The sequence below is a fragment of the Pan paniscus genome, chromosome 15 (assembly GCF_029289425.2).
Source record: "Pan paniscus chromosome 15, NHGRI_mPanPan1-v2.0_pri, whole genome shotgun sequence".
NCBI lineage: Eukaryota > Metazoa > Chordata > Mammalia > Primates > Hominidae > Pan > Pan paniscus.
In genome coordinates, this window is record NC_073264.2 from 64,555,184 (window position 1) to 64,580,656 (window position 25,473).

The 25,473-nt window shown below is 39.3% G+C and overlaps 1 protein-coding gene across 7 annotated transcripts in view; it reads right to left on the minus strand.

Moving 5' to 3' along the window:
- Positions 1 to 25,473, minus strand: part of PPP2R5E (protein phosphatase 2 regulatory subunit B'epsilon) — a 170,815-nt gene that overhangs the window by 77,410 nt on the left and 67,932 nt on the right. For all 7 annotated transcript variants that reach the window (XM_003831620.6, XM_008956975.5, XM_057299718.2 and 4 more), the window contains one exon: positions 5,909 to 6,105. In XM_003831620.6, the coding sequence (XP_003831668.1) occupies positions 5,909 to 6,105 (197 nt within the window). The remainder of the gene's footprint in view (positions 1 to 5,908; positions 6,106 to 25,473) is intronic.

Below are 25,473 nucleotides of genomic sequence, written 5' to 3' on the forward strand. Positions count from 1 at the left end.
CTAGCTTTTGATTTAAAATGAGAGACATGTGACTCTTCCTTTCATTGGAACACTTAAAGGCCATTATAGGGTTATTAATTGGCCTAATTTCAATACTGTTGCGTCTCGGGGAATAGGGAGGCCTGAGAAGAGGGACAGAGGCTGAGGAACAACCGATCAGCAGAGCAGTCAGAACACATACAACATTTATCGATTAAGTTTGCTGTAGGGGCACATTTCATGGTGTCCCAAAGCAATTAAAATAGTAACTTCAGGTCGGGCGCGGTGGCTCACGCCTGTAATCCCAGCACTTTGGGAGGCCAAGGCGGGTGGATCACAAGGTCAGGAGATAGAGACCATTCTGGCTAACATGGTGAAACCCTGTCTCTACTAAAAATACAAAAAATTAGCCAGGCGTGGTGGCAGGCGCCTGTAGTCCCAGCTACTCAGGAGGATGAGGCAGGAGACTGGTGTGAACCCCAGAGGCAGAGCTTGCAATGAGCCGAGACAGAGCCACTGCACTCCAGCCTGGGCGACAGAGCAGGACTCCATCTCAAAAATAAATAAATAAATAAATAAATAATTTTTAAAAAGTAACTTCAAAGATCTCTCATCACAGATCACTATAACAGATATAGCAACAATGCAAAGGTTTGCAATATTGCAAGAATTATCAATATGTGACACAAAGATATGAAAGGGGCATATGCTGTTGGAAAAAATGGTACCAACAGTTTTGTTCCACACAAGGTTGCCACAAACCTTCAATTTGTTTGGGCACAGTGGCTCACGCCTGTAATCCCAGCACTTTGGGAGGCTGAGGTGGGTATCATGAGGTCAGGAGTTCGAGACTAGCCTGACCAACATGGTGAGACCCTGTCTCTACTAAAAATACAAAAATTAGCCAGGCGTGGTGGCTCCTGTGTATAATGCCAGCTACTCAGGAGGCTGAGGCAGGAGAATTGCTTAAACCCGGGAGGCGGGAGGTTGCAGTGAGCCAAGATCATGCCATCGCACTCCAGCCTGGGTGACAGAACAAGACTTCGTCCAAAAAAAAAAAGCAACCCCCAATATCTATGAAGTGCAATAAAATGAGGTGTGCATGTGATTTGTTTATACCCATAAGAGCTGCTTTGCTTTCCCAATTCTAGAAGTCTGTAGGTGGTATCCAGACTTCATTTAATTGTTAAAAATGGTTTCCACAACACATAGATTACTTTTATCTCTTACTCTTTTCTTCCCCTAACAGGAATACCAGTTCTCAAAGTACAAGTCCCATCAAGTTGGATCAAAAGCTCTCGGTACTAATGCTGATACTGTAACATGCCATTATACATCATTACTCATCCTGGTTTGCAAAACCCATCTATCGCTTCATTAGTATTTCATAAAAAACACTATCATTTCCCTCACTAATTCTAGTGAAGTGATTTTGTTTTACAGTAACACGAAAGAGAAATCAGCGGGGACAGTGATTACCCAACAGGCAGGATCATCTTGGAATTAGAGAACTTAAGAACCACTGTGGCAATGGAATAAAACACATCTCAGTGACGGAGTATTTTAAGTACAAAGAGGTAACAGTGGGTTCCACCAATGATCGTAAAATCAAGTATCTAATAAAATCATTGAAATGTAAAAATAGTATTTACTGAATACTTGCCACATGTTAGAGACTGTTCTAAAACTTTTACAAATATTGTCTCTAGTCCTCACAAAATCCCCCAAAGACAGGTATTACACAAATTAGGAAAGTGACCAGCACCAGGATATATATATACAATGGGCTTAGAGGGAATGAGGGCACCAAGTGGGACGTGGTTCCAGTTTTCCTTACAGAACAGTAAGCACACGTTCTATGGACTGTATATGTATGTATGGTGTTGAGTACCCTGATATGCAAACAAAAGCACAAGCACGTTACTTAGGTGGAATATTTATGGAGGGATTGGGAAAACTATGGCTACCCTCCCCCCACCCTATGTACCTCTTAGCACCACACAAAAATGGAGAACCCCAAAGTTAAAGTAACTTGCTCACATTGATGTAGAAAGTATGGCCAGAGCTGGCATTTGAACCCAGGTCTATATGGTTCCAAAGCCTTGTCTTTTCTTTTCTTTTCCTTTTTTTTTTTTTTTTTTGAGATGGAGTCTTGCTCTGTCACCCAGGCAGGAGTACAGTGGCACAATCTCAGCTCACCGCAACCTCCATCACCCAGGTTCAAGCGATTCTCCTGCCTCAGCCTCCCAAGTAGCTGGGATTACAGGCATGTGCCACCACGCCGGGCTAATTTTTGTATTTTTAATACAGATGGGCTTCCACCACGTTGGACAGGCTAGTCTCAAACTCCTGGCCTCAAGTGATCCATGCGTCTCAGCCTCCCAAAGTGCTAGGATTACAGGCGTGAGCCACCGCGCCCAGAGCCTTGTCTCTTTCTACTCTATCATAATATCCCCTTTCTGTAAATGCTCCAGAGTGTCTAAGTACCGTATATAATTAGTAGCTAACAATTTCAGAAATCACCAAATATGAAAAATAAGTTATACTTCTAAGAAGCCGAAACTACCATCTAGAATTTTCTAATGCCCTAGAACAGCATGTACACTAACAGACTCAATGCCTCCTAAGATAAAGCTCCAGTGTATTTTAAAACACATACAAATGATAGGAGTCTCTTTTTTTAGCTGGAGAATGGGGAGGAAAAGAGGGAGAAAACGGTCTCCCTTAGGAGACCAAAGCTGGTTTAAGACCAAGCTGGTCCATATGGATGACAGAATTTTTGGATTATGCTAAACACTCAGTTTAAAATCTGAGTATAATCCAATGACATCCAATATCTTAATCATAATTTGAGAGACTGAAATGCCTACATTTTAAGGAGGAATTCATTCATTCAACAAATTTCAAGAAGACCTGGACTAGGTAGGAGGTATTATGGATGCCACAGAGATGTGCAGGACACAGTTCCTTCTTAGGAGTGCTTACACCTAATTAGAAAAATCAGATAAATATGTGAAAAGACAAAAAAAAAAAGGAGCAAATGAACAAATTCCCAAAATGGTGAGTTGCAAAGAAGCAGAGGAACTGAAGGAAGGAAAAAGCACTGTGTTTTTTCAGGAAAACAATAGTAGCACTTTAAGTCAGCCCTTGAAGGGAAAATGAGAATTAGAACTAGAGGTGAGGGAGTGGGGAATACGTGAAAGTCCAGAAACAAGGAAATAAAGGCTATTTAAATCAAATCAATACCAAATGCTGGTGAGGATGTGGAGCAGTAGAAATTCTCATTCACTCCTGGTAGGAATGCAAAATAGTACCACTACTCTGGAAGACAGTTTGGCAGTTTCTTATAAAACTAAACACACTCATTACTTATAACAAGTAATAAAAGTAAATGCAAATTAAAAAAAAAACTAAACATACTCTTACCATACAATACATACAGCAATTACACTCCTTGGTATTTACCCAAAGGAGCTGAAATCTTATGTTCACAAAAAAAACTTGTACACAGATATTTATATTAGCTTTATTCATAATTGCCAAAATTAGGAAGCAACTAAAATGTCCTTCAGTAGGTGAATGGATAAACTATGGTACATCCAACCAATAAAATGTTATTCAACACTAAAATAAATGAGCTATCAAGTCTTGAAAAGACATGAAGGAAACTTAAGTGCATATAACTAAGTCAAAGAAGCCCATCTGAAAAGAGTACATGCTGTATGATTCCAACTATATGACGGTCTGGAAAAAGCAAAATTATGGAGACAGTAAAAAGATCAGTGGTTGCCAGGGAGTTGAAGGTGGTGGGTGATGAAGAAGTGGAGCACAGAGGATTTTCAGGGCAGTGATGTATGGTATGTATGGTACTATAATGGTGGATACATGTCATTACACATTTGTCTAAACTCAGAATGTCCAACACCAAGAATGAGCCCTAATGTGAACTATGAATTCTGGGTGATAATGATGCGTCAATGTAGGATCATCAATTGTAACAAATGTACTGCTCTGGTGGGAGTGAGGGGGGAGGTGTTGATAATGGGGGAGGCTGTGCTTGTGCAGGGACAGGGGCATATGAGAAATCTCTGTACTTTCCTCTCAATTGTGCTGTGAACCTAAAACTGCTCTTAAAAAATTAAATTTTCAAAAATAAATATACAGATGTCCTCATACAAAGGCAAACTGATGTGTGTATAAGGATATTCACAGAGTACTGCTTAAATATGGTACATTCACACAATAAATATTATGCAGCTATAAAAAGAATATGGCAACTTTATATGTACTGAAATATATATTGCTAAGTGAAAAAAGCAAGGTACAGAAAATACATAGTGTGCCACCATTTGTGTGCTTACAAAAAAATATATTTATACATATGTTTGCATATACTTATATATTCATGAACTATCCATGGGAAGATACAGAAGAAGGTCATAACCGATACCTCTGTTGGCTGATGATACAGGTAGGCTAAAACCAGGGACTGTGCTCTGCAGAAGGCAGGTAGACTAGAGAAGATCCTCTGCATCACATTAAGAGGTTTAGATAGCATGCAAACTCAAGAGCAAGGTTTCTCAACAGTGGCACTTGTGACATCTGGGGCCAGATAATTCTTTATTGTGGGGGCCACCCTGTACATTGTAAAATGTTTAGCAGTATCTCTGGCCTCTCCCACTAGATGCTGGTAGTACTCTCCTCTCACATCTAGTTGTGACTACCAAAAATGTCTCTAGACACTGACAAATCTCCCCTGTAAGGTAAAATCACACCTGGTTGAGAAGCACTGCTCAAGAGCCACACGGTCATCTTTAACCTACAAAACATTCTAGTGCTACATTCCTGTAAATTAACAACAAATCCAATATACATTCAGATATAGAACTGAGGAATATATTGGGCATCGTTTTCAGATGACCTTCATATCTCAGTCACAGTCTCACGCTGAGATCACTCAAGTGCCTTTGCAAATCTGAACTATCATTTTTAAACATATCTACTCCACCACAAAAGTCTCTTTTCTGCATTGGTTGAATACAAATGATAAGGAACTAAATACAAAAGCCAGGCAGATGTTCAGCAGTACACAGAGAGTGTGCCAGATCCTGCAATGGACTCCTCAACGATGCACTGACCTTAAGGATCTCTGAGGCTATTTCACCAGTCAGTAGACCAGCTTCCCCACCCTGCAAAGCCCATCCCCAAATAGCGTGCACTCTCCAGCTCCAAGATCTTCTGGGATGCCAAGAAAGGCAACTCTCCCACAGAAATCTATCAGAAAACCACATTTTGGCTCAGCTTTTGAAAAACTAAAATAATTGTTCACACAGTAAGAACGTAATTACTCACATTATGTTAATAATGTTTTTCCTCATAACTCCTAATGACCACACAAAATCTAAGACACTATTCAAAAATCATAAAAGGTATCAACCCTGACTTCAAGGAGATTATAAAGAGAAGCGTTAGTTATAAAGCCCAGGAGAGGCCTTAACTAGATTCTACAAATCACAATTTTATTAAAGCATTAAGCCATTTCTAATATACCACAATGAATAAGATTAAAAAAAAAAAGACATCCAACAGGCTTGAATATTTTTCAAACACGGATCTAAGACTTTTGTTATTTTCCTGTGTCTTTTCTTTTGCCAAAGCCAGAAATCCAGTAATACCCTGGCAATCTTGGCTTCATATTTTGAAGTCATTGATTGCTTCAGCACTGTCATAGTTAAAGTTCTGGATTTCGTTCTCATGAAATCATGTTCTTCAAATTCTAGCACTGTGCCGACTACATTTGCTTAGCTCTCCAAAGGTTGGCTCTCATTTGTGGAGTTGACCTCCAATGACCTCACTCTTGCAATATATACACCTGTGAGTCACTATGGAAGATGCTTAAAAGTGTCCGCGGAGAAAAAAAGAAACTCACCATTCTAACTACTTCAGGGTAAGTCTGCTCTGTCAAACAGCCTCTGCTTATTGTAATGTAGTCCACCAGTTCATTAAGAGTGGAGCGCTTGTATTCTTTCATTTTAAGATCAGATAGCGTGTCCATGAAGTCAAAAATGACACAGCACTGCTGAAGTTTCTTTAGGAACAGTTCAGGCTGCTCTGAGGATGGAACGTCTAAGAAAAAAAAAGGAAATGGTGTAAGTCTGTCATCAATTTCCAGGTAACAGGAATTCTCTGTGAAAGTTACTTCAAAGGCAAGCTAAAAAAAAAAAAGAATTCACATGACAACAGTGTTCTTTTTCACAGTTACACATGGGTGGGAGGGGATACCGTATCTACTACTTCAGAGACCTTGTCTTTGAAAACTACATTGTACCAACAAAATTGACTGTATTTGCTATTCCACAACCAAGGTTTGACCAAAATCCCAAAAGACTTTAGAAGGTTGAAGCAAATTTTAACCAAAAACACCCCAATGTCAATACCTTTAAATTAAAAACACTGAAAAAGGTCAAACTTTCCCTTATAAGAAAGCTTTCGCTGTGGTTTAAATTAGTTTTACTAAAAAATTTCAAAGCAGAAATGTCAGTTGATTTATTTTAATTTCATGCTGACATCCTTGGTATTTAAAGCTATTGTTGTGTGTTTATAATTTTTTGTTTTGTTTTGGCTTGATCTGTATGAAGTTTCTTTCTGAAAGAAACCTGAAAAATCTACTAAATGAAACAATACCAACTCTCTCAAAAAGAGCACACCAGTAATAAGAAAATAAGAGTAAATGCCATATAAATCTACATTCTCTTTTTATCCATCTTCTTGTACTGTGAGAGAAAACCACTAACATCTTATATTAATATGTTCCCAGAATGGACATCTGCTCTTTTCCCGCAAACAGCAGGTCAGACATTTGGCTTGGCGTTGTTTCTAAAAAATATGTAGAAATTTTAGGTTAGTTGAAATTCCTCAGCTAGAAAGGAGCCTGATCTACAGTTGGACTTCAAATATACCGACTAAGCTGTAGACAGCCTATCCCCTCCTATCTTCTTTCCAATATTTCATTCCCCTAAACTGGAGCTTCCCTGGAGAAGCAATGAAAATTATAACCAGGGTAGGCTCTGCTGCCTTCATCCAAGGTGATTAACTCATTAATCCTCAGAACATCCTTAGAAAGAAGCAGGTGGCATTATTCTTCTCCATTTTTCACACACACACAAAATAGAGACAATCATTGAGGTCCCACAATGAATGGGTTACAGAGCTGGGCAAAGTGCCCAGGTCTCTAACCACACTCCCATGTTCCTTCTGTACTAAGCAAGAAGGACCTTAACAGTGCGTAGTCACTTGCAGTCATCCTCAGTTGCCAGCCTTGTGGTACATGCTTTACAATGGCCTCCTGGCTTGGGCTGCCTGCTCCCTGGAGAGGAGGGCGACAGCATACAGCACCCCCCCTTACAGCCACCAGCAGCAGGAAGTGAAGGCCAGCCTCATTTTCACAGGACCCACCAGGCTCCTCTCTACAACCTTCTACCCCACCTTACACCCCACAACCCAAATGCCAGCATAGCTACCTGGGACCTCACAGGCAATTCTCGCAAAACACTGCCAGCTAAGTAAACCTAGATGAGAGTGGATAGGACACCTAAATACATAGGCTTTCTCTACCAGACATTAGAGAACAAGAAGCAGTCCATATCTTTGAATGTATAGCATCACTGCTACTCTCAGCAAAAACAAGTATTGAATTTAGAAATTATTAACCAGTGAGTTTCCCTTCCCCCATCACTCCTAGGTCCCCAAAAGCACAATGTGTCTTGCAGTCATGATATAGGTCTTATCCTATGCCCCCTTGGATTTAATCGGTTTTAAAATATTTAGCCTTAGACTATAAGAACTAAATTCAGTCAGACCAAACTCTCTAAGTGCTACCTGCTTTGGGCGTTTAAAATAAATAAATAAAAATGAAATAAGGCTGCTTATGAGCATGACTATATCCTTAACCAATGACTAATTCATGCACAGGACCATCACAGTTAATTACTAAAATCTTTCGAGATCGAAATCAGACCCCAGACCTGGCAGCCGAATGGGAATACTGATGCTGCAAAGGGGGCAAGAAAAAGCTTTTTTTTTTTTAGTTTGAGATGAAGTCTTGTTCAAGCAATTCTCCTGCCTCAGCCTTCTGAGTAGCTGGGCTTACAGGCATCCACCACCACACCCAGCTAATTTTTGTATTTTTAGTAAAGACAGGGTTTTGCCATGTTGGCCAGGCTGGTCTCAAACTCCTGACCTCAGGTGATCTGCCCACCTCGGCCTCCCAAAGTGTTGGGATTACAGGCATGAGCCACCGCCCTGGCCAAGAAAAAGCTTATTAATGTAACATTCGTTACAGGTCAAAATCTTTAGGGAAATTTTAGTTAATTCCATTTTTGATATAGTGATTTTAATAAAGTCTAAAAATCAGACTATCTACATGGTGAACTCCTTAACATAGCATATATAACTTATAAAAGCATCGATGAATTGTAGCCTTTCCTCCTAAAGTACATCATCATTTAAGCAGTGACAACAACAATTAACATTTGTGGTCACTGCAATAGTACTCAAGAGATTCATATACTTAGCAGTTCAAAAAATTTAGGCAGTTAACACTTAGTCCTGTTTTTTAATGTTAGGCAGTTGAAATTTATCCTTTATTTGTGCAAAGTGATATAATGTCATAGACAAATGTGAAACAGGCTATCCACCTGTCCAGTGGAATAAGGATAATAACTTATATTTATTGAATATATTGGGTACATTTATTGGGCACTTTATCTAAGCACTTATACATATTATATCTCCTTTAATCCCTTCAATGGCCTTCTGCAGTAGGTACTATTTCTAACTTAACAAATGAGTAAACCAAAACACAGAGTCAGTGACTTGCCCATAGTCACACAGTTAATAAGCAGTGGAGACAGGATTCAAACCCAAGTGGATTGGCTCCAAAGCCTGGACCCTTCACCACTGTGCAATGCAACACGAAACACAGTGAAAGACCAGAGTGATACCCTATTCCAGAACACAGGGTGTGTGCAAACACAGAAGAGGAGGAAGAAAGCAGACAAAATGAACAAATGACTCCCCATTCATAAAGTATCATGCTAAACCCCTTCTCTATCTCTCCTCTAGCCCATGCCCCAAGAATTAACACAGAGCAAAAGCAAAAGCGATTTGTCCTTTATCATAAACTAAATTCTTTCTAAAATGACCTACCTTCACTAAATTAAAAAACTTGCACAGTCAAGATGAACCAAAAGGGGGTTCTTAAAGAGACAATCCCTTTATGGTAACAATTTAGGAAAGTTTTATACATGTTGAAGGATGACCAGTCCAAACAAGAGGTTCTTCATATAATGTCTGGCCCTCAGACAGTCCCATATAGCTAATACTGCTCCCAATCTCCTCTCTCATCTACCTAGTCCCAGGTGGATGTGAAAAGGTAGAATGTGAGAAGGCAGGACAGGCCAGAGATCAGAGAAGGAACAATCTCTGAGTAGTCCAGAAGGTTTCCACTATATAAGAAAAGTTTAGTGTCTATGTAAGCAGTCCCCGAAGTAGATCCAAATATTCTTTTTAAAGAAACATTTATTAAAAGGATCACTTAAGAAGCCATAAAGAGAATCTCATAAAAATCATAAAGGCAATGAATTCTGACCACAGTACAGTAACACTAGATTTTAACAACTCAAAGCTACCCACCTCCAAAATCCAAGTCACTTGGAAATCTAAAAACTTCAGAAGTCAAGACTGAAGAAAAAAACAAATTACAGTCATTAAGAAATAAATGTGAATTAGGAAAATTAAAGGTCATCTTAGAATCCCAAAGCAGACCAGGCAGTGGATGCTTCTGTCATCTATCTTCCAGTGAAAACCTCTGGCCAGCAGAGGCCATCCCTGCTCCCAGGAAAGGGATCCCACAGAAGCACGGCCATAAATAATGAGCAATCAATAAGCGGTTATGTAATACCGTGAAGGTCACTGGCACAATGACTCCTCCATCCAAGGTTGTATGTGTTCAAAAGAGAGAATAATTGATCCCATTATCACAGCTTGGTAAGATCCCATAAGGTCAGATTCCACTGCTCTAGAAGAATTCTTAAAATTAGGTTGGTTTCCAGAATATGTTTCTCCACCAAGAAAAGAATGCAATGACCAGCTAAACTGTACTTCTCACTGCACTGGACTTCTCTTTACTTTTTAGCAGTAGTCATTCTCCCCCTTATGTCTTTATATCACCATCTTCCAGTATCCACCTATCAATTTTCATCAATAAGCAGGGGAAAATGACTACGCCTACCTCCAAGGTGTTCATTACATCTGAATATTTTTTAAATTTACGAGTGTGACATGCAATGGGAAAATGGACATAAAATTCAACACAGAGTGAGGATGCAATCTCAGATTAAGACAAAGATTCTCTTTGTATCTAAAGAAGTCAACAGGATCTATATACAGTTTAGCTCTTGCTGGGGGGCACTCCCCTCATCCTAATCATGATTTAAAGGGAAGGTTGTTTACAATTTGCAGAAGCAGCTCATTCTTCCCTACCAGTCCACTTCCATCATTCCACCCTATCTAATGTTTGGGGCACATAATCATGGATCCAATATCACCTCACATTTTCTTCAGGCCTGCCTCATTCAGCACTTTGCAAAGCAAAAAGTAACAAGGGTAGAAGAAATAAAATATGTGCCCAGTCTCTTGAGTTTGGTACTCTGGGACTCCAATCAACAAAAGTTGTTAAAAATCAGAACGTTAAATTCACATTTGCAAATATGCCAGCCAAGTAAATAAAGGAGGCCTACATCATTATATTTATTACCCATCATATCATAAAAATAAGGTAAATTGCTTTTAAAAAATAAGTTAATAAAGAAAATGTGGACTGGTAAATTATTTACACATAAACTATTGAAATGTATGTGGAAATAGAGTGAATAAGTATTTCTATAAAATGCTCATATGTTTGCATTGGAAGCTAAACTATAACGTTGCTTGAGCTCCTAATGAACAATATTTATAGTATCATTCAATGAATACCTATAAATTATATTTATATTTCCATTCAAAAGATCTAAAATAAAATTCTTCTAAATTAACAATACTTTTTACCTGAAAATGTCCTAAGGTATTACTCACTTAGCCCTTTTACTTCTATTTCTCCAACTTTCACAAAAAATAACAGGACCAGCACACAATGAGAATAGTAAGTATGGCCTCTGATCCCACAGAACTTTCTCTTAAGATGTACAAATCCTCATCCATGTATACTCTGTCCTTCACGGGCAACTCTCCATAAACTTCAACAAAATCACTGAGAATTTTACTTGCATAAGACATATGAGTCTATATTTACAGAAAACTAATAGTGTCTCATAGTTCTAAGGAGATGCTTAATACTAAAACATTAACATAAATAAAACATTATTAAGCAGATTGAGCCGTGATAGACTGAAGCTAGGTACACTAGCATATGCGGTAAAATGCCTAATTACCTGCCCATGTAGTCTGTCCAAATCATTGCCACCAATTTTACCTCTACCTTTTCATAGCACATATTTCAAGAAACCTAGAAATAATCCTATTTTATTAGTAGAACTAAGCTTCCATTATAGGAATTGCTTTTGACACCAGTAAATCACAGATATAACCAACAATATTTCCTCAAAACGAGGAGACAACTATAAGCCTTTATAATAAATCAAATAATAGACTTCATGTCCTATGAACTGGAGCCAAATATAACATGTTGATTACACAGGATATTTCAATGCACATAAGCAAATAAAAAACTAACCCAGAACCAATCTGTTAACTAAAATAAGCATTAAATACTTGACCAATCCAATTACTTTATTATTGTATTCAAAGAAGTGAGTTCAAAGATGTTTGTTGTTGATGATGGTGGTGATGGTGGTGGTGGTGGTGATGTGATATTTCACTGCTAAGCATTTGTATTTTATAAAAGTGACTCCAGTGATTTCAGTATGTCGCTATGGTTAAAAACCACTGTTTTTAAAGTAAGCACTCTAAAATCCTTCTTTCATCCCCTCCTCCTTTGAAATTCTTTCTCTCCATTATTTAAAGCTAGCAGTGAAAACTTTTAGTTTCCAAGCTAAGGAAGGTCCCTGGAAACATTTACAACAGTGAAAGCGTTCTTTCTTGGCCTTGGCTATAATAGGTGAATGTGGAGTTGGCTGCTTTTAGAAATCTTGCCAATCTGTTAGGGAGCTTGAGAAACACTTTGCTGATTATTAGCATACACGTTTTTTAAAGATTCAAAACATGTGTCATAGAATGACTAGCACAGATAGAATACTGTCAAAAGGATGAGATGAAGGTGTGGGTATTGACTGAAATTTCCAGGTAAAAAGAATAGAGACAATAACAATCATGAACACTTACAACCATAAAGCACTGTACTAAGCTCCTGACACACATTATCCCTTTTAATCCTCAGAATATCTTAGGTGTAGCCACTATTAATATCCCAGTTTTTCAAATGAGGAAACTGACACCCAGAAAGGCTAAGTCATTTGTCCAACATGACACACTAGGAAGGGCTGCAGCTAGTATCTGAACCCCAGTAGTCTTACTGCCCCAACAGTCTTGCTGCGGAGGAGGGAAGGGGCATACCAATAACAATGATGATAATGGTGATGATCATGCTAAATAACAGCAACTAACCCCCATTAGAGTTGTAGATATACTTCCATTGCTATGGTTAGTTATTTGTTTAAGAGAAGTTGCAATCTAAAAGAAAAATTGGTTGACTTTTCTATTAAATACAAATATTCACGTTTTAAAACTTACAACAGTATAAAATCAGCCTTAAGCTAGTGAACAAGTATAGGCAGGTAGGTTTAAGTTTTAGATAATAATAACATATTAATTATTCTTCCCAAATGAGACAACGAACATGTATTTATTATTATTGTGTCATGAAGCTCTCCAGTTTCCCTTTCCCAAAAGCTAACAATATGCTCTCCAATTTACAAATAAAAACCAAAGGTCACCACCACTAGTACAGACTAGTATGGCTTCAAGCAGCAAAATTACATGATTCAGGGCTTTCATGTTATTTTGACACTATGATCTAATCAGAAGAAATAGAAAATATACTCACACGCACACATACACACATGCACACTGATAAATGACACACAGTGATAAATGCACACAGTGATAAATGACACAGTGTTTCCAACACTGCATGTTATCCCTCATGCTTTATCTTCTAATGCCAAGTTGGTTACTGAAACTTGTCAACACATGAAAAAATATTTTTAAACTGATCAACTCCTAATTAGAAGTTTAATTATTTTCCTGCCACCAAACTCACCACAGGACAGATGCCACCAAAGGTTCTGACAAAGTCAATGTCTTTATTAGTAATTCATTTCCTAAGGGCTTATTTCCAGGGCAGTAATGCCAGGAGGGAAAGAACCGAGGCCTTTTGAATATGAGGAATTCCTGGAGCTTGATAGGCTATACTAAAAAAGAGCTGCAAGAATTATATACAGTATTCTACAGTTTGCATTTCAGTGGTTCCCTCTTTTGAGGATGTTATGTGCCAGTAAAATTACAAAAAAAAAAAAGCAGTTTGTCAATTTTTCTTCAGGTAAAGGCATTAAAAACATAGCCACCATTTATTTTCACTATAATTTCATAAAAATAAAGCACCTTTATAATAACAAAAAAAGATAAAGAACGATCATAGAATAAAAGACAATACTTCCTTTAAAAAGGAGGGTTGGTGCTGGGCACGTTGGCTCCCACCCAAAATCCCAGCACTTTGGGAGGCCAAGGTGGGAGGATCGTTTAAAAGCCAGGTGTTTGAGACTAGCCTAGGCAACACAGCGAGATCGCGTCGCTACAAAATTAAAAAAAAAAAAAAAATTGCTGGGCTTGGTGGCGTGTGTCTGTAGTCCCAGGTACTTGGGAGGCTGAGGTGGGAGGATCACTTCAGCCCAGGCTGCAGTGAGCTATAAGCGTGCTACTGTACTCCACCCTAGATAATAGTGTGAGACCTTGTCTCAAAAAGATATAAATAAAAATAAAAAGGAGGGTTGGCAATTACCCCTCACACATACACACACACACACACACACACATGCATGTGCACACATACACACATAGAGTGGTATATTCTCTCTCTTGACCTTCCTTTCTCTTCTTATTTTTCACTTTTCCCAGTACTGCCAACAACTTTTCCAAGGGCCTGTATTTGGGGATCTCTGAGCCACATTATTCCTTTCTTCCAACACTTTTCTAGAAGCACGGACAACAGAATTCTAGCTGTAGTGACAGTACCGATTTCAACTGTATTTTTTTTTTTTTTTAGACAGAGTCTCGCTCTGTTGCCCAGGATGAAGTGCAGTGGTGCAATCTCGGCTCACTGCAAGCTCTGCCTCCTGGGTTCACGCCATTCTCCTGCTTCAGCTTCCCGAGTAGCTGGGACTACAGGCACCCGCCACCTTGCCCGGCTAATTTTTTGTATTTTTAGTAGAGATGGAGTTTCACCGTGTTAGCCAGGATGGTCTCAATCTCCTGACTTCATGATCCGCCCACCTCGGCCTCCCAAAGTGCTAGGATTACAGGTGCGAGCCAGTGCACCCAGCCTTCAACTGTAGATCATCATAAAAGCTGAGAAGATAAATCATATGTTCTGCAATTGTAAAGGAAGAGCAGCCATGTCAGTCCTTAAAATTCTTAACACAAAATTCCCATGAAACTGCACATACCTCCATTCAAGCACTTGCTACATTATACTGCAACTTTTTTTTTAACCAGCACTACATCTGCCTTGCACGTTTTAATAAACTGTTCGTATCAGAAGTTTTAGAATATAGTAGCTACGTAATGTTAGTTAAGTAAATTCTACATATTTGCATGTTATTTCCCCATGTTTTCATTTTTAAATTATAACTTTATTCCTCCAGAAATAAAATTAGACTAAAGAATAGAGGAAAAGGCTTGATATAATGTATTTAATAAAATAAATTATTTCCTAGTATATTAATAATATCAAGTCATGAAATGCAAATTTTAAAAGTAAGATGGTTTTATGGCTGGGCACAGTGGCTCATGCCTGTAATCCCAGCACTTTGGGAGGCCAAGGTGGGCAGATCACCTGAGGTCGGGAGTTCGAGACCAGCCTGACCAACATAGAGAAACTCTATCTCTACTAAAAATACAAAATTAGCCAGGTGTGGTGGCGCATGCCTGTAATCCCAACTACTAGGGAGGCTGAGGCAGGAGAATTGCTTGAACCTGGGAGGCGGAGGTTGTGGTGAGCCGAGATGGCGCCATTGCACTCCAGCCTGGGCAACAAGAGCAAAACTCCATCTCAAAAAAAAAAAAAACTAAGATGGTTTTTTTGTTTTTGTTTTTGTTTTTGTTTTTAGGCAGAGTCTCGCCCTGTCACCCAGGCTGGAGGCAATGGCACAATCTCTGCTCACTGCAACCTCCGCCTACTGGGTTCAAGTGATTCTCCTGCCTCAGCCTCCCGAGTAGCTGGGATTACAGGCACGCACCACCACACCCAGCTAATTTTTTGTATCTTTTAGTAGAGACAGGGTTTCACCATGTTGGCCAGGATGGTATCGAACTCCTGGCCTCGTGATCGCCCACCTCGGCCTCACAAAGTGCTGGGATTACAGGCAAGACAGTTTTAATGACCCAACATGTATAAATATAAGAAGGAGTGAAAAGAGCCAGCTTATCTGAAAGAACCTAACCAAAAAAAAATGCATTAGTTCCTCAGTTCCCTGAACTATGTTCCCCTATTAATATCCAGTAAGGTAATGCCTTATTTTTTTTTAACAACTTATTTAAAACTCGAATTGGCTTTTTTTTTTTTTTGATACGGAGTCTCACTCTGTCACCCAGGCTGCAGTGCAGTGGCACGATCTCGGCTCACTACAAGCTCCGCCTCCCGGGTTCATGCCATTCTCCTGCCTCAGCCTCCCGAGTAGCTGGGAATACAGGCGCCCGCCACCATGCCCGGCTACTTTTTGGTATTTTTAGTAGAGACGGGGTTTCACCGTGTTCGCCAGGATGGTCTGGATCTCCTGACCTCGTGATCCGCCTGCCTCGGCCTCCCAAAGTGATGGGATTACAGGCGTGAGCCATCGCGCCCGGCCGAATTGACTTTTTAAAATAAACAGAATGGTTTATATTCAAGGATAAGAGAAAAATAGGGAAAAAATTCAAAATGAAGATGAGTATACAACATTAAGTAGCATAATTTGGAAATGCCCTCTATAGCAAAATAACCTGAAAATTTTGTCATTTATTATTTATAAATGAAAAATGAGAAGGTCTAGTGCAAAGGGAATGGGCTCCTCTATTCATTCACTCACTCTATCATTCACTGATTCGCCAAATATTCATTGAACACCCACCAACAGCCAGGGACTACTGTGATAACATAATGAAGAGGAGACAAAAGTCCTGAGCTTTACATTCTAGCAGGAAGAGACAAATAATAGAAACTAAAAATAATAAACATGTTATACGGTGTATGCTATGGGGAATAATAGTGTGCAGGGCAAGGGGGACTAGGCACGCTGGGGCTGAAGGGTACAATGTTAAACAGAGCATTCACCTGGAAGATGACATTTGAGCAAATACTTGAAGGAAGTGGGGTAGTCAGCCAAGGCTGTCTGGGGAAGAGTGTCCCAAGGAGGGAAATGGCAAGTGCAAGGTACTGTGGCAGGAAGAAGGCGCATGCTGGTGAATCTGATGATCAGCAAAGAAGTGAATGTGGCTGGAGCTGGAGTGGAAAGTGGGGAAGAAAAGGACAGAAGAAGAAAGGACAAGTGGCTGCAGAAGATCATCTTGGGTCTTGTGAAACACGGTGAGGACTTTGGCCTGGAATCTGGTTCTGAATTAGAATCACACTTTTACTGTTTACTGACAATGGACAAGCCACTTACTTCTCTGAGCATTAGTTTCCTTGCATGTAAAATTAAGAAAATATACTCTGGCCGGGCGCGGTGGCTCACGCCTGTAATCCCAACACTTTGGGGAGGCCGAGGTGGGCGGATTGCCTGAGGTCAGGAGTTCGAAACCAGCCTGGCCAACATGGTGAAACCCCGTCTTTACTAAAAATATAAAAATTAGCCAGGTGTGGTGGCATGTGTCTGTAGTTCCAGCTACTTGGGAGGCTGAGGCAGGAGAATCGCTCAAACCCAGGAGGCAGAGGTTGCAGTGAGCCGAAATTGTGCCACTGCACTATGCCTGGGTGACATAGTGAGACTCTGTCTCAAGAAGAAGAAAAAAAAAAGACAAGAAAAGAAAAAGAAAATGTACTTCACAGGGTTGAGTAAAGATTAAACGAAAAATCATTTCTAGGGTGGAAAGTGCTTTCCACAAAAAAGTCATCATTCGTTTGACAAATATTTATCAAGCATCTATAAATACTGTATGGAATCAATTTCCTATTTCATAACTTATTAAAACTATCTTCTGTGCAGAAATACTTATATTTGCTATTTCTGGCACATCTTCAAAATTAGTTTTAAACAATTTTTAAATTTTATTCTGAAGTATTTCTAGAAACATTAAATTTTTGACCGGGCATGGTGGCTCACGCCTGTAATCCCAGCACTTTGGAAGGCTGAGGCAGGAGGATCACTGGAGTCCAAGAGTTCGAGACCAGCCTGGGCAACATGGTAAAACTCCATCTCTACAAAAAAAAAAAAAAAAAAAAAAAAAACAACAACTAACAAAAGATTAGCCAGGCCTGTAGTCTCAGCTACTTAGGAGGCTGAGGTCAGAGGATGGCTTGAGCCCAAGAGGCAGAAGCTGCCGTGAGCCGTGATCGCACCACTGCGCTCCAGCCTAGGTGACACGGTAAGACCCTGTTTCAAAAAAAAATTTTTTTTTAAAGAAACATTAATTTTTTGTTAAAATTTTATTCTAGTAATACCAAACTTGAATTAAACAAAGGCCATCTATTTAGAACTCTCAAATAACCATAACTTCTCTTCTGCACTTGTCTTTTAAGACAAGGAGCAAATCATAAAATCCTAATTTGATAGAAAGGAATTATGGAACAAATTTCCAGGATGTGCCTGAGAGTCAGCATCACTGAAGCCCAATTTTCAGTCAGGTTCAAAAGTATGAGAAACAAAAATCTTCAAGAAAAAAGATTATTTTTTATTTACGCCATGCTTATAAGGTAAGGAAATAAGTTAATGGAATTAAAGATTTTCAGCAAGCATGTAACATTCAATTGACCCTCCCTCCCCACAACCCGGCCAAAAAAACGGCAATAAAAGGAGACATTATTTTCAAGCATTTCAGTTAATTGAGGGTCCTTCCCCAAGAGATTACTTCTACAGGGGATAAAATGGCCTATGTATTTTCCATTTGTTTTGAAGATTAACATCAACGCCAATTGTTTCAGAATAAAATGAACCTGCAGCTATTTTAACAGCCCACTTATCTGTTAATTCATAATTTATAGTTGATCAAAGACATCATGAAACTTAAAAAAAAAAAGTTGTAAAAATACAAAAAAAAAAAAAAAAAAAAAGAGTCAATCCAATGTTGCAATGCCAGCTTAGAGATGCTATTTTTGAACCTCTGTTGGGATTTTAAAGTATGAGAGCTTAAGCTCCTGAGACTGACACAGGACTGAGAACAGTGGAATAGCTTCTAATCCCAAGAGTAATAAAGAGTGTACATTTATAATTAAAGTCATAATCTCAGCAGTAAAATCCAGGGATGGCATGTAGTACACAGGCATGTAGTACACAGTCCCCTAATTGTGAAGCTCTCCCATGCTTCATACAAAAGATACTACTTAATTAATATAGCTAAATACAAATGTAAGTCCACATAGAACAGTTAAGGAAATCCAAAATTCAAATCTGAAATACCATGCCAACAGACAAGAAACCCATTTCAAAGCTTTATTTCCTCGTGTGTATAAATGCAGAATTATTCAAGCATAAAACAATAAAGACGGAGAAACTTACAAGTGTGTACTTACGTATGTATGTGTGTATACGGGTATGAACAGTTTTGAGTATATGACTCCAAAATCAAAACTTGGAGAAAAGTAACGCAGAGAGTTTAAAAAGGACAGCGAACGTGTCTGGGAAGCTTAACACTTTCAGAACAGAAAAGTATTTAAAAACATTATTGGCCGGGTGCAGTGGCTCACGCCTGTAATCCCAGCACTTTGGGAGGCCAAGGCAGGCAAATCACGAGGTCAGGAGATCAAGACCATCCTGGCCAACATGGTGAAACCCCGTCTCTACTAAAAATACAAAAAATTAGCCGGGCATGGTGGCGGGCGCCTGTAGTCCCAGCTACTCGGGAAACTGAGGCAGGAGAATGGCGTGAACCTGGGAGGCGGAGCTTGCAGTGAGCCGAGATAACGCCACTGTCCAGCCTGGGTGACAGAGCAAGACTCCGTCTCAAAAAAAAAAAAAAAAAAAAACAAACCACTATTTACAACATGTTCCTTCTATGCTGCTGGTTTCCTAGCCACAAAACATCCGTCTCCAAGGGTAAGACAGTCACTGAAACCTAAAGATATGCATGCTTACAGTGCAATTCTAAGCACAGCCTTTTTCTGAATTTTGATATAATTCAGCATTCTATGTCTAATATTGTAACCCAGAGTTTAGCTAAACATGCCATGGGGTAGTACAAACATTTTCTCTTCAGATTATACTGAAAATGACTTTCCCTTTCAGAAAACATATTATATAACTCTATCTTCCACTTAAGGAGCCAGACCACATATGAGAAATAAGAGTTGACCTTAATAAGTATAATAAAGTTAAAACTAAGCTCGGCAACTAGGTCCACTATCTCAAAAGTCTGTCAGTTATAATTCTGGAAAAACATCACAGAAATGTTTAAGATGTCAAATGAATTTGATTTCTTTCAGCATAATTGGGAACTTGAAAAAGAAATGTAAGCCCATTCTGCATTCTTCCAGATGGCTGAGGTTGTCCTTGGGGTCACAAACACACAGACTTTGAAATCAGGGGACCTGGGTTCTAATCAGGCTCCAGCTGGGCAATTTTGGGCATATAGTGTGACAGCTAAGACGATGGGCTACAGAGTTAGACTGCCTGGAGTCCAAGGTCAGCTTTGCCACTTCCTAGCTGGAAAAGCTTAGGTGAGTCTCTGGCCCTTAGTTTCCTCATCTATAAATGAGGGTATAATAACAGCACCTACCCCACAGAGTTTACTTAAGAATTAAGTGAGTACATAAAAATAAAAACACATAGAAGAGTATCTGGGACACATTTGGTGCTCAATAAACTTTAACTGCTAAATTAATGTTGTTGTTAAAAAGCACTGCTGAGCCTTAGTATCTTTTACAAAATGAGCCTAAAAACAGTAGCTTTGTCACAGTGATAGCAGGAGCATTTAAGACACAGAATGTTTATTGAATATTTTCCATATTCTAGGCATTGTGTGAAACACAATGCCAGTCTTTTTTTCAAAAATGAACAATATAAATTGTTGATACATATAGATCTCCCCTCCCTTTTTGGTATGTCTGGTTGTGTAAGCATATTTGAAGAAAATAATACTGACATTGAGCTACTAATATAATACCCAGTGAAATAACTTCGACATGAAGTTGTAACTTGATTAGAGGAAAGGTAAGATGCTGACTCAATAGGTGAGATGAGTCAGCTATCAGTACATGCATGAGCAACGTGTCAAAATCCTGAAGGGTGAAGAGAGTTAGCATTTGGATGGAAGAATGAATGACAAACAGAGCATTTGGGACAGAGAAGCTAGAATTTATGAAGACTGCAACAATCTGGATGAGCACTGCCAAAACAAGGACACCACTTGGGTCTCACACATCAAGGCTTCTTCTGATATAATCAGGTTTATGCAAAATGTGCAAAGGAAATAAATAAACAAGCAATGTTTGACAGCTTTGTCCTTGGAGCCAAAATTTTAAATTAGTATCATACTCACAAATATTAATACTTATATATACTAACTAAAAGTAATAATAGTAACTTACACTTAGAGTTCTTTACAACATATTCAAAACAAACAGTATTAACCTCCCACTAAAATAACATAAAATACTAAGCCACTTCAAAGTATCTCTAAACCTTTCTTTTCCCCACACACTCTGTTATTTAGAGATCTAAGGACTTAACTAAAATTTTGCAAACTTTTAATTGCCTCCTAGAAGGGTTCAGACTAAGTCTGGAAGGGATATGATAGGTGGTTTCAACCTTCCCACAACACGAATTTGTTTAGAATCTACCATGTTTAACTTAATCATTCATTCATTCATTCCACAAATATTTACAGAACACTTTTTACATGCCAGGCACTAGTCTAGGCTATAAATATACACTATTAAGCAAAACCAAACTTCATGTTCTTAGCCTTCATGAAGCTTACAGACCAAATGGAGAGAAACCCTAATTAAATGACCATATAGATAAATATAAAAGTTAAAACATTTTACATTACAAAAAAAGGTACAAGAAGATATTATAAAGGCATATATTGTAAAGAATGAAAACAAATGGATCTACTCTCAAAAAAAGTACAGTCCAGAGGGAAGCAAGATTTGCACCTATTAATAGTGGCAAAAAATACAATTAAAGTGGCCGGGCGCGGTGGCTCACGCCTGTAATCCCAGCACTTTGGGAGGCCGAGGCGGGCTGATCACGAGGTCAGGAGATCAAGACCATCCTGGCTAACACGGTGAAAACCCATCTCTACTAAAAAAATACAAAAAAGTAGCCAGGCGTGGTGGCGAGCGCCTGTAGTCCCAGCTACTCAGGAGGCTGAGGCAGGAGAATGGCGTGAACCCAGGAGGCGGAGCTGGCAGTGAGCCGAGATCGTGCCACTGCACTCCAGCCTGGGCGACAGAGCAAGACTCTGTTTCAAAAAAAACAAAGTATCTGAATTTCATGGACCAAGTTGAGAGACAGGAAAGAAAAAAGCACCTGACAAGGAAATGGACCTCCAGCTTAGGTCCTTCATTATATCCTCCCATTAAAATCTTACAAAATTCCTGCCTAATACATGTTAATATTCCCATTTTACCTGTAAGAGAACCAAGGCTGCAAGATATTCAGTTTTATTATTCTGGGTCAATGGCTAACGTGTAAAAACAACTTCACTACAAAGAGCCAGAAGGGATAATTTTACACCAAAATGAAATACTTCCTCCTCTCCATTTATTTGGACAGATAAATGTGGCAGTAGGATTATAAAGAATAAACAATGATTTTTGTCCTCCTCATCTCCTACCTCCCCACCACCCCCCACTTTTTTTGAGACAAGGTCTCACTCTGTCACCCACGCTAGAGTGCAGTGGCACAGTCACAGCACACTGTAGCCTCAACCTCCCTGGCTGAAGCAATCCTCCCACTTCAGCCTCCCAAGTGGCTGGGATTACAGGCATGCACCACCACACCTAGCTAATTTTTGTAGTTTTTGTAAAGACAGTGCTTCACTATGTTACCCAGGGTGGTCTTGAACTCCTAGGCTCAAGGGATCCTTGCCGCCTGGACCTCCCAAAGTGCTGGGATTACAAGTGTGAGCCCCTGCATCCAGCCTCCTACCTCCCTACTTATAGCCCAGTTCCAACCCCCAAGGCACACAGTATTCCACAATCACACTCTGCACTCATAACCTTTCCATAAGTTTAAAAAAAAAAAAAAACCGACTTGCCCTCTGATAATGTGGTGATTGATTATCCTGTCTACTAAAGGGTTAAGGGGTTATCTCTAGGAAGAACATATTTATATTATTAAAAAATACTTCATAGTGACAATAACAACATGGCTTCATCCAGTTGCATAATTTTAATAGGAATTTCCAGCATAAAACAAGCAAATTATCTGAAGACTCTATTGACACCTAATCTACTTTCACAGGATCATAAAAACAAGCCTTTATCAACAGATTAAAAAAAAAAAAACGTGGCTGAGCACAATGGCTCACACCTATAATCCCAACACTTTTGGAGGTTGAGGTGGGAAGATCAACACAGAAAGACCTCCGTCTCTACAAAAAAAAAAAAAAAAAAAATTACAGCATCCTAAAAAAAAGATAAAATGTCTAATTCTGAAATTTTGACAATCTACATTGCTTGCTTGTACCATTAATGCACCCTGATATTACAAAGGTGACCAAGCAATAGCTTCTGAGCCATTTTTTACCCCACCCTGAAGTCCAAAGCAAGCATAGCATGCAGATGACACCACTTCTTTGAAAAAAGCCAAGTGGGGCAAGTTCAAGAGAGACCACTCTGAATGACATTCATCTAGATTCCAGAAACTCTCATATTACATAAATCTGCAAAAACACGCACCAGGCTCTCTTTGAGAATGGAGAGTACACATAAAAATGCGTAAGTTTCAAATTTCTGATAAAACCAGATGTCTTATGTATAGATTGTTCATAGACCCAGATGGGCCAGAAGAACCTCATTCATACAACTCTCACAAGTTTTCAGAATCTATCCTCTATTGAAAATATCATGATCTCCTACAGACAATACACTCTTTCAGGATCTTGACTATAAACAATGTCAAAATACACTTGTTAATTAATGAATGAATAACCCAAAATAAACAAGAGTCACTGAAGACAGGTCAGGTATTAGAAAAAGATACGCATTCTAAAGAGCCATTTCCTGTTTCACAATAAATAGTTTCTGAAAATCTTGAATGAGTCATCCCTTCCCAGTCATATCATGTACACATAATAATAGTAAAAACTTAGTAAGCACTTACTCTGTGGCAGTCACTATTCTAAGGAGTTTACATGTATTAACTCCTTTAATCCTTTCTACAATGCTCTGAGGTAGGTATTACCAACCTTATTTTTACATATAAAAATTGGCCCAAAGATATTTAGTAACCTGCCCACCATCACACAGCTGGAAAGGGGGCCCTGCTGAGCTTCAGACCTCCACAATCTGGCACCTGTACACTATCCCACCTCTGCTAAAGACTAATGAGAGCTGGCTTATCACTACTGATCATTTTTGTTTTCATCTAATATCTACAACGTACACTGGAGGGACCATCTGGAAGGGTTAATCTTCCTAATCTTCCTAACAGACTCTTTAACATAGATTGAGGAAGACAAGCATTCTGTCATCTATCTCCTCTTTGTACCAAGCAAAATGCAACTACCAAGGGTTAGAAAGATTCTCCAGCTGGCCTGTTATTTCTGTTAATATTTAAAAGCCCCCTTAGGCTGGGCACAGTGACTCATGCCTGTCATCCCAGCACTGTTGGAGGCCAAGGCAGGGGGATCACCTGAGTCAGATGTTCAAGGCCAACCTGGCCAACATGGCGAAACCCCATCTCTACCAAAAATACAAAAATTAATCGGGCATGGTGACGGGCGCCTGTAATCCCAGCTACTCGGGAGGCTGAGGCAGGAGAATCGGCTGAACCCAGGAGGCGGAGGTTGAAATGAGCTGAGATCACGCCATTGCACTCCAGCCTGGGTGACAAGAGTGAATCTCCATCTCAAAAAAAATAAAATAAAGGACCCCTTTACATTAGTGTTAAGTCTCTCGAAAGATGATTCAAAGTCTTCTCTAACCTTCCAGCCTTCTCCTTTGCACTAAAGCTGGCTTACTTCAAGACTTCAACCTTGTTTGGATTTAATTTACTGTTCAGGAAAATGTAATGACACAGAAGTTTGGTTGTTTCATTTTGTTTTGAACACCTGACATTTGTTGAACTTGCATATGATTTGGAGTCTAACTGAGAGTTCAAACCTGTATTATCACCAGCACAGCCTAAGGTCAATTAGAAAGCCAGTTAGGTTGAATTGCTTTCAGCTAGTGATGGGACAGAAAGGAAGCATGAATAGAACAAGGAATAAACAAAGGAAAGGTGGAAGATATTTTAGACAAGAACAGCACAGAGGTGAGAGTGAGCACATTATGGGAGAAATTATAAGAAGATATGCATGTCTAGGGCATGGAAGACAGGTGACTAGAAAGAGTGGGAAATGAGAGGGAGGAATGAGGACATACCTGGCCAGAAAGGACTTTACAAACTGCAGGGTAACCTGGGTTTCATGTGGCTGACAACACAGAAATGTGGGACAGGAGCAAACATAATGAGAAGTGTTTTAGCGGGGGCTGAAGGGAGGCAATCAAATTAGCCAAAAACAATGTCATCAGAACCAAGCATGAAGAGTTATGAGGGCTTATACGAAGTTGATGGCCGTGGAAGAATAGAAGAAAAAGAAGACTGAGATACCAGAAGGTAAGAAACAAAGGGATTTTTAAAATTACATTAGATATAACAGAAAGGAAAGATAGTCAAAGATTACTAATGTTTCCAGGTTGGAAGAATGATGATACTGTTGGTAAAAATGAAACAATCAGACAGAGAAGTTAGTCAAGGAAGTTCATGAACTGTAGTGGCAACAATGGAATGTGAGGTAACTCCAAGGGAGAAAAAGACTTGAAATAGAACTGGAAACAAGGGGCTATAAATTAAACGGTAG